This window comes from Alligator mississippiensis, chromosome 9, assembly GCF_030867095.1.
Source record: "Alligator mississippiensis isolate rAllMis1 chromosome 9, rAllMis1, whole genome shotgun sequence".
In the NCBI taxonomy this organism is placed as follows: Eukaryota; Metazoa; Chordata; order Crocodylia; family Alligatoridae; genus Alligator; species Alligator mississippiensis.
The window spans coordinates 37,279,314-37,290,082 of NC_081832.1; the positions used below are offsets into that span (position 1 = coordinate 37,279,314).

At 44.8% G+C, this 10,769-nt stretch overlaps 1 protein-coding gene across 5 annotated transcripts in view; it reads left to right on the plus strand.

Annotated features, from left to right (window-relative positions):
* CPNE1 (copine 1) overlaps positions 1 to 9,893 on the plus strand; it is an 87,579-nt gene extending 77,686 nt beyond the window's left edge. For all 5 annotated transcript variants that reach the window (XM_014598369.3, XM_014598371.3, XM_019485572.2 and 2 more), the window contains 2 exons: positions 5,756 to 5,992; positions 8,526 to 9,893. In XM_014598369.3, coding sequence (XP_014453855.2) covers positions 5,756 to 5,992; positions 8,526 to 8,642 — 354 coding nt within the window. In that variant the 3' untranslated portion in view covers positions 8,643 to 9,893. The remainder of the gene's footprint in view (positions 1 to 5,755; positions 5,993 to 8,525) is intronic.
* Positions 9,894 to 10,769: the final 876 nt, after the last annotated feature.

Sequence of the window (10,769 nt, forward strand, 5' to 3'; positions counted from 1 at the left end):
TTGTGAGCATTTTGGATTAGGATTCAAAATACTCTAGACAATATGGAGGGATTATCTGAAATAAATATGATCCAGTTCAAAAGGTGCAAGTCTACTACTTATAGTTTCATAGTTGTTAGGGGCTGGAAGGGACCTTACAGATCATCGGGCCCAGACCCCCTGCACTTGAGCAGTAAAGACTGCTGGGATCAGATGACCCCAGCAAGTTGGGCATCAAGATGCTTTTTGAAGAGTGCCAGGGTGGGTGACTGTACCACCTCTGGAGGAAGCCTGTTCCAAACCCTCGGTACTCGACTTGTAAAGAAGTTTTTCTTTATGTCTAGCCTGAAGCGATCTTTAATCAGTTTGTGCCCATTATTTCTTGTTCTCCCCTCCAGCGCCTTGGTAAACAGATGCTCCCCCAGGCCCTGATGTATGCCCTTGATATAGGCTGCCACCAAGTCCCCTCTGAGTCTTCTCTTCTCCAGGCTGAACAGTCCCAGGTCTTTCAGCCTCCTTGGTCTCTAGGCCTCTAATCATGTGTGTTGCCCTCCTTTGGACTCTCTTGAGCTTCTCCACATCCTTCCTGAAATGCGGCGCCCAGAACTGGACACAACTCCAGCTGCAGTCTCACCAAGGCCGAGTAGAGAGGGAGGATGACATCCTTAACCTTGCTCAAGATGCCTCAGTAGATGCATGCCAATGTTTAATTAGCTCTGTAAGCTACGGCATTGCATTGGTGGCTAATGTTCATTTTGTTATGTATCATGACACCTAGGTCTTGTTCAGATGTAGTGCTAGCAAGCATAGCACTGCCAAGCCTGTAAGTGTGTTGTGGATTATTTCTCCCCGGATGGAGCACTTTACATTTCTCCATATTAATCGACATCAGGTTGAGGTCTGCCCATCTCATGTGCCTGTCCAGGTCAGCCTGTATTGCCAGCCTGTCCTCAAGCATGACCATGCTCCCCCATAGTTTGGTGTCATCAGCAAACTTTGCTAGTTCACTTTTAATACCTGAATCCAAATCATTGATAAACATGTTGAAAAGTACTGGTCCCTGAGAGATGCCACTGATCACCCTCTGCCATGATGACTCTCTTCTATCAATCAATACTCTCTGGGTCCTACTGTGGAGCCAGTTACCTAGCCACTAGACCATAAAGTAGTAGAGGCCGCATTTTCCCAATTTTTTCATGAGGACTTCATGGGAGACCAGGTCAAAGGCCTTTTTAAAGTTCAGGTATATGACATCAACCTCATTTCCCCTATCCAGGTGGCAAGTAACCTGATCATAGAAGGAAATGAGGTTGGTCTGGCATGATCTGCCTGTGATGAAGCCATGTTGGCTATCCTTCAGAATACTGCCTTCTGCTAGCCTGTCTGTAATGGATTCTTTGATAATTTTTTCCAGGATTTTACCAGGGACTGAGGTCAAATTGATTGGCCTGTAATTTCCTGGGTCCTCCTTTCTGCCTTTCTTAAAGATGGGCACCACATTGGCCTTCTTCCAGTCTTCTGGGACGTCTCCTGAGTGCCATGAGTCTTCAAGTAACTTTGTCATTGTGCAACCAATGGCATCGGCCAGTTCGTTTAGCAACCCCGGGTGTAGTTCATCTGGTTTTGCTGACTTGCAGATATTTAACCTTTGTAGGTGCTCCCCCACAAGATCTACACCAACTATGGGGAGGTTGGTTACCCCCACCATGATCCTGTATCTTGTCAAGCAAGCTAACACCCTTGGATTGGTGGAATACCGACGTGAAGTATTCATTCAGGAGTTTGGTTTGGTCCTGAGCATCAGTTATCAGCTGTCCCATTTCATTCCTCAGGGGCACAAGTATCTAAGGGTACTTAGGTAGTACTTAAGCACAAATACAAAGTGAGGAATGACTGCCTGGAAAGCAGTTATGCAGAAAAAGATATGGAGATTTATACTAGATCACAAATGGAATGGGTTAACTATGTCTCAGAAAAGTGTAAACAAAAGTGTTATATATTCGAGATCAAAGTAGTCTCTCTGCTCGCCACTAGTAAGGCCTTAGATGTCATGTTATATCCAGTTTGAGGCACCACACTTCAAGAATGACATGTACCAAGTGGAAGGAGTCCAGAAGAGAACAAAAAAATGACAGGGAATGGATTACTCAGATATGCCTTATAGTTTCATAGTTGTTAGGGCTGGAAGGGACCTCAGTAGATCATCGAGTCTGACTCCCTGCCCTGAGCAGGAAAGAGCGCTGGGTCATATGACCCCAGCCAGGTGCTTGTCCCATCTCCCCTTAAAGACCCCCAAAGTAGGGGAGAGAACCACCTCCCTTGGAAAACTACTCCAAATTCCGGCATCCCTTTCTGTAAAGAAGTTCTTCCTGATGTCCAACCTAAATCTCTGTCAGTTTGTGGCCATTGTTCCTGGTTATTCTGAGGGGTGCCCTGGTAAATGGATCACCTCCTATTTCTTGCTGGTCCCTCCACCGATGAATTTGTAAATGGCCACAAGATCCCCTCTCTGCCTTCTCTTACAGAGGCTGAAGAGTTCCAGGTTCCTCAGTCTCTCCTCTTAGGGCCTTACCTGCAGGCCCCTAACCATATGAATGGCCCTCCTCTAGACCCTCTCAAGGTTATCCACATCCCTCTTGAAGTGCAGCAGTGGAAACTGGATGCAGTACTCCAACTGCAGCCTGACCAATGCTGCATAGAGAGGAAGTATTACTTCCCTGGACCTGTTCGTGATGTACCTGCTAATACATGATAGAGTGTGGTTAGCTTTAATGATTATTTCATCACATTGACAGTTCATATTCATCTTGGAGTCAACTATGAGACTGAGATGCCTTTCTGCTGCTGTGCTGCTGAGAAGGTCCTCCCCTAGCCTATAGGTGTGTTGGTGATTCCTTCTCCCTAGATGCAGCACTTTGCACTTGTCTTTGTTGAACTGTATCCTATTCTTTTCTGCCCACTTTTCCAACCTGCCCAGGTCCGCCTGGATTCAATCCCTTCCCATTAGTGTGTTTACTTTACCCCATGATTTGTGTCATCTGTGAATTTGGACAGAATGCTATCCACGCCCTCATCCAAGTCACTGTTGAAGACATTGAATAGCACAGGTCCAAGGACGGAGCCTTGGGGGACCCCATTGCCCACATCTTTCCAGGTCAACACCGACCGGTCCACCACCACTCTCTGGGTGAGACCCTTAAGTCAATTTGCCACCCATCTGACCGTGCAGTCATCTATGTCACAGCTGCCACAGTTTATGAGAATAGGATGAGATACCGTATTGAAGACCTTCTTAAAATCCAAGTAGATGACATCTACCTCGACTCCTGCATCTAAGCATTTTGTGACCTGGCCATAAAAAGAAACAAGCTTAGTCAGGCAGGATCTATCTGCTATGAACCCATGCTGGTTGCCCTTCAGCATTATTTTTCCTGCTGGACTCCCACAAGTGTGATCCCTGATAATTTTTTCAAAAGATAGAGATGAGACTAACCAACCTATAATTCTCTGGATCCTCCTTCCTCCCCTTCTTGAAAATAGAGACCACATTGGCCCTTTTCCAGTCCTCTTGGACCTGACCTGAGCACCATGAGTGCTCAAACAGCCATGCCAGTGGGCCTGCTGACTTAAACACATTCAGCCCCTCCAAGTGTCCCTTTACTAGGTCGTTGCTGACCGTTGGTGGGCTGGTGTTCCCCCTGTGCCTATCTATAATGAAATTGGGAGATCTGTCTTGATCCATGTTCAGGAATACAGAGACAAAAAACCTATTGAAGAGCTCAACCTTGTCCCTTCTATTTGTCACCAATTGCCATAGCTTGTCCTGTGGGGGTCCTATGTTACCCTGTGCCACCTTTTTGCTCCCTATATACCTGAAGGAGGACTTTGCTGTCTTCAATTTTTGTTGCCAGCCTGAGTTCCATTGCTGCTTTGACCTTCCTAACTGACTCCCTGCAAGTGTGAGCCAAGGAGGTATACTCCTCCTTGGTAACTACCCCCCTGCTTCCACAGCCTGTATGCCTCTTTTCTTGCCCCTAGGCTTTCCTGGATTTCCTTGTTTAGCCAAGAGGGTTTCTTGGCCCCTTTGCCCCCTTTTGTGCCAATGGGATTGTCTCCTTCTGTGCCCGAAGAATTGCTCCCTTGAGGAACAACCACCCTTCCTGAACTCCCATCTCGCCAATGCTCTTGATATTCAATGCCTTACTAACTAATCTTCTGAGCACATTAAAGTTAGCATTTCTGAAGTCTAGCACTCCTGCCCTGCTGGTTACTTTTTCCCACCCTACACCGGATAGTGAATTCAATCAATTGATGGTCACTATCCCCTAGGTTACCTTGTACCTGCAGATCCCGCACCAGGTCATCGCCTTGTTCATGTACTCTCCCTCTAAAGCCTTTGGGCCCCACAAGCCAGATGAGTGGCACAGAGCTAGTTTGCAGGCTAGATCAGGCCTTACACTGCCTCTTCCCAGACCCACATAGTGAGATCAGGTCCTGGTGCTGTGTGCTGCCCTACCCAGCCGCACACACTGTGCACCACTCATCATGCACTGCACTAGGATTGGCCCCTGGGACCCCACACCACCTTGTATCCAGGGTTTGGGCCCCATGCTGTCCCTCCACTCCAGGATTGGGCCTACACTGCCCTGCATGCCTGATCTAGCACACAGGGCCAAGCTATCCAGTTCACAGGGCTCCCTACAGTTCTGCAAATCTGGCAGCAGGAGAGCAGCCACCACTCCCCGATGTCAAATTTTCAGACCTTTGGGGAGCCCTGCTGGCTGGATGACATGGTTCCAGGAGCTATATCTGGCCTGTGGGCCAGGGGTGGAGCACCCCTACTTCATCGCATCTAGTACTTGTCACAGTCAGAAACAGACCTTTTTGTCATACACTGGCAGTGTACCTAGGACCACCAAGAAATACAAGCCCCCCAGTCACAGAGTAATGGAAAAGTAGGGTTGGAAGGGACCTTAGTAGGTCATCTAGTATAACTCTTGTGCTTGAGGCAGGATCATCCCTGTCCTCCTGGTCTGGATTGCAGAGTTTTTTATAATCTCTCAGCAATCTGCATTGGGCGGGGAGAGGGGAGTTGGGGTGGAGCTCCTGGGCTTCTGACTTTTTTCTTTTTACAGACATAGCTCCTCCTAGATGATTACTGACCAAACACTTATCCAACCTCTGGTGATGGAGATTCCACAGCTTCCCTAGGCAGTCTAATCCACTGCCTGACTGTTCTAACAGCGAAGAGGTTTTTCCTGATAACTAGACTTACTTTGCTGCAACTTCAGACAATTGGTCTGTATTCTGCTCCCTGCAGCAGTAGAGAAAAGGTGTTTTCCCTTGTCCTTAAAACAAAGTAAATATATGGTAGTTCTTTTGTTCTTTTATGTAATAATAGCAGTAGCAAGCAAAACAGCATCCAGTATCAGGTTTTGCAGCCCACTTGATTGCTGTCGTGGTACATTGCTGTTCTCAACTGCTTTCTGTCACAAGGTGGAGTTCTTTATAAACATCTTTGAACTAAGTTTCAAAATCCCTTCCTGAAATATTATGTTAGTACTACCTTTGTGGGAGATCTGAGGTACAAAAAGGAAAATAACTTCCAGGGGATATCATAGTGAAAAACAAAATTAGGAATATAACTTAGTTCATATAATGCTTGGTCCTCTGCCTTATTCACAATACTAACTGCTTTCCCTTCCGGTAGAAAGAGACTTCTCTTCACCTAATATTTGGATTAAATTTGCTGATTGCATGATTTAATATTTTGCAGCAATATTTCATCCTGTTGATCATCACAGATGGGGAGATCACTGATCTGGATGAAACGAGGCAAGCAATTGTTAGTGCCTCTAAGCTGCCTATGTCTGTTATTATTGTTGGAGTTGGCAATGCTGATTTCAAAGCCATGGAATTCCTTGATGGCGACAATGGTGTTTTAAGGTCCTTGACAAATGAACCAGTCGCACGAGACATTGTTCAGTTTGTGCCTTTCAGACGGTTCAAAAATGTAAGTTACCTTTTCTTTTAATGTTTTAGGAAGAAAACCTATCCTGTTAATCCTTTGCCTACTCTATACAGTCATTACAGATTTGATCCAAGAGAAAGCATTTGTCTAGGAAACATATTAATCATATGATTAATGCATAAAACAAGTAACCTTTTTACAGAAAGTGGGCCTCCATATTACTCTTGCAGCTGTTCCTGTTGCATGACGTACACCCACATGAGAGATTATATCAATACAGTTGCATCTGCTTGAATTAGCACCTTAAGTTATACTGACAAATCTATCCGGTTTAGTCTAGTCTTTACATACAAAACACAGGAGGATGGGAGAATGATTTGCCATCAAGCCAGTCTAGATATCAGCTTGTTGCTTGTTTCTCTCTTCCTGAAGTGAATATTAGCATTTACTCACAATTTAACAAAAAGATTTGAGACACAGAGACTTCCACAGGGCAAGATCAAAAAAGACTGCAGCTGTTTACCCTAGAGAGGGACAAATAAGAGGACATGTGATAAAAACATAGAATAACAAAGAGGATTATAGGGAGGATTGGCTGGGTATGTCTGTTCATTCTCTTTCAAAATACAAGAACAAGTAGTCAGTAAATAAAACTGAAAGGCAGAAAAATTATTAGTGAAAAAGGAATTTTTTTTTCATAGAACATAGCATGTGGTTTTCACTGCTGCAAGATATAGGGCCAGAGTTGAGGCAAGATTTGAAAAAAAAAGACTGAGACATTTATTTACCATATTTCTCAGTGGAGCAGTCAACATTGTATAGAAGTCGACCCCATTTTTCTGATCCAAAAAGTTAGGAGTTTCATAGATCCGGTGTTTAAGTTGACCTAACTTTTTGGATCAGAAATATGAGATCAACTTATATCAGTCCCTGTGCCCCACTGCAGGTCAGGCACCTGGGGAGTGAACACATGCAGCAGCACCACTTGCAGGGGGCAGAGCTGGGCTCAGCATTCAGCTGGTGTGGCCCAGACAGTGCCACTCTGGATGCAGCCAGGCTTGGCATTTGGCTGGCGTGGCCCCATCCCCTGCGATTGGTGCTACCTGAGCCACGCCAGCTGAGTGTCAAACGTGGCGCTGCTCACAGGGGATAGGATTGCACCAGACTGAGCCCAGTGCCGCTCACAGGGGACAGGGCCCGGCTTGGTGATCAGTGGGGTGGCTCAGGCACTGCCATTTGCAGGGGATGGGGCCGGGCTCAGCACCTGGCTGAGCAGCATCTCCATGGTGATGCCAAGGCCAACAGGTCACACTCAGGCTAGGCCCAGGTCCCATGGTCTCCAGCAATAGGGATGCTGTCGGTAGGTGAAGAAGGTTGGGTTGGGTTGAGTCAGGGCTGAGCTTAGGTGATGCTGGGGTGGGGGTCAAAAGTATTGATATGGTGTATAAGTCGAGGTAGAAATGTAAAGGTAAATATTTTGGTTCCAAACCTCAACTTATACAGTGTGAAATACAGTATCTGGATAACAAGAACATCCAAATTGCTATATGGAGGAGCGGGTGGGAAGGACAAAAAATGGAGATAATGGAAAAGATGCCCTGAGGTGAGCCACAAACTGAATGTGAATGGCAAAAAAGAAACTTCCCCAGCTGCAGGATTTCCAGTACTTCTTTTTCAAACTCTGGTGCTAGACATAAGAGAGGGAACGTTGGCCAGATAGAATAATCTAGAAGTAAGGCTGGAAGGAACCTCAGAAGGATATCTAGTCTGACCCCTTGCTCAAGGCAGGACTGTCCCTGACTAAACCAACCTAGCCAAGTGCTTGTCTAACTAACATGCTTTTAAAAACTTCCAAGAATAAAGATTATTAGGGTAGCCTGTTCCAATGCTTATCCAGGATCATAGCGAGAAAATTCTTCTAACGTCTAACTTAATTTTCCCCTGCTGCAAGTTGAGACCATTGCTCCTATTCCTGTTTCCCATGGCTACAAACAATAGTCTATCTATTGCCATCTTTCTAAACACCCTTCAGGTATTTGAAGATTGTAACCGATTTCTCCCCTCTCTTCTCCAGATTATATAATGGCATTTCTTTCAGCCTTGCTTTGTAAGTCATGTTTCCCAGATCTCTAATCATATTTGTTGTCCTCCTGGACTTTTTCTAATTTATCCACATCTTTCTGGAAATCTGATACCCAAAACTGAACACAGTACTCCAGGAAAGACCTCACCAGTGCTGAATAGAGCAGAAGGACCACTTCAAAATATGGATGAACCACAGTCTGATTGATTCTGGTGATTTCTGGGCTCCTTATCAAAATTTTAGTTCTTTTAACAAACAATTCACTGGGAGAGAAAGCAAATACATGCCCCTAAATGTATCTAAAATGTCATTATGCATTATATTGATAGTGCTGTAATCATTTTTCAGAATAACTTTAGTCCCTAGTAATCCATGGGAGTTGAAGCTGGAGACACTGGCATATGGGCCCTTCCTTGTATTAAGGGAATGATGTATAAACGAGCCACTTATGTATTGTAATATTGGTTTATTTATACTGGCCTCCATCAACAGGCTCCTCAGGAAGCTCTTTCCAAGACAGTCCTGGCTGAAGTTCCTAAGCAGTTGGTGTCCTATTACAAGATGCAGGGATGGACCCCTGTGAAGCTACCTGAAGCAAAGAAAGTATAAATTAGAGCATGCTTATTGTGTATTTCCCCCAAAACTGGGAGAGCATCTCTGCATATATTTTTTCTCTATCACTTCTGATCTGTGTCTGTTTTATATCCTTGGCTTTCTGTGTATGTTAGGAGTGAGAAATATAAATATGAAAAAAATGTAACTGCTGGCAGGTTTTTGGCAGAAGAATGAGTTAATGAAAGTAAGCTATTCAATAGAAATAGCAAAACTGACCTCCATATTGCAAGAATAACACATAAACAGCTTAGTTTCATTGCTTGGTGTAAGCTTGATTTCAAAACTCCCATGACAACAGTAGCAACCTTTTCAGGCTGCGGGCTGGAATGACCCAACTTGGGTAGAAGTGGGGAGGTGTGTGCTAGGACCCTGCTGCCACTTCTTCCTACTACAGCAAGGGGAAGCGCCCCCAAGCCTGCTGAATGCCACCAAAGCTCTATGTTTGCAGACTGGATCCAGTGGCTTTGCAGGTTAGATCTGGCTCAAGGACCATAGGTTGCCAATCTTTGCCATACGGTGTGTCAGTCTGCCAAAAGCTGCCATCCAGGTAACATTTTTTTTCTATGATGAGTATAAGGAACACAAGTTTCCATGGAACATAGCAACATCATATTTGCCAATATGCAACACTTACTGCACTTCATTGTGCTACACCAGGGGTTGTCAGCCTTTCAGAATCAGTGGGCCAGAATAATGGCAGCTTGGTCCAAAGCGGGTCGGTGCTTTGGAACCATCTGCTGCAGCAGCACATGTGAACCCTGCCTCACTGCAGAGTTGCTGATGATATCCAGGCTGTGTAGACTGGGTAAAATTGCTCACCAGGCTGAATCCAACTTGCAGGTTGTAGGTTGCCAATCCCTGTTCTAGACAGTTTCTTTTCTGTCAGATTAAGGGAGACCCTTTTATATCAATTTGCATCAAAGTTGCTTGTTGCCTGGATTATGAGGGAAAAACTAACAATTTTTATTTCAACTTTATAAAGTATTACCAGTATAGCTTGGGTTTTTTTTAAAAAGAGATTATATTTTAGTTACCAGATTTTGCAAGAATAACCTCTATTATATTTTCTTTTTTTACAATAATTACTTCTATGTGCCTTTTTTGCATGGAGCTTTTGTTATGAACTAAAAATCACACTTTATTCCATGGTTCGTAGCCACTTTTGAGCAATAGGAGCTGAAAGAATAAATATATCTCTCCTCAATTCAGCAGTTACAAACATTAAAAATGCTAAATGTGCCTGAACTATTTCCTACTGTCATTTTTTCAGTTCAGGATTACCTCATAGGGAGCAGACAGGATCCAGACTATTAAGAGGTGGTTCTACTATGAAGTAGTTGGCAAAACTACATCATTAAACACATGATAATCCTACAGTGCTGTGTAGCCTAGGCAGAGGTTTATTGAAGGATGCACAGAAATAGGGGAATATATTGGGTTTGGTTTAAACTTGATACCATAACTGAGCATAACCTCTTAAATATTGTAAATTGCATATTTTGGGGGAATTGATTTGCTGCACATAGCATATCGTGTGATGCTCCTGCCATAATAGTTATTATGGAGCATTGATAATAAAATGAGTTTATTATAAAACATAAAGTGTGCCAGAATAGTATGAATGGCTATTTAAAAAAATGCAAATAGGATTTACAAAAGCCAGTCACAACAAGAACCAGCACTGAGGAAATTTTCCCACAGGACAGGGGCAGGCAAAATACGGCCCACAATCTGAATCCAGCCCACCAGGCCATTTTATCCGGCCTGAGGGTCTCCTAAAAAAATTAGTAAATTAAGATTTATTTGCTCCTGCCTGCCTGTCAAAGACGACGGGAGCTAGGGGCAGTAGGACCAAGGAGGAGCCAGCAGGACCAAGCAGCCCACCCCTGCCCCACCCCACCCTACCCTACCCACTGCCTTCCTGCCCCTGCACTGCTCCAGCACCACATGGCTCCCAGCTGCATCAGCAAATCAGGGAGTACAAGGTGCGCTGGGGGGGGTGGGGGGGGCATTGTAGGGAGGGGCAACGTGTGTGTGTGTGTGTGTGTGTGGGGAGGGGCAGTGTGTGCATGTATGTAGGGAAGGGCAATGTGTATGTGTGTATGTATAGGAAGGGGCAGA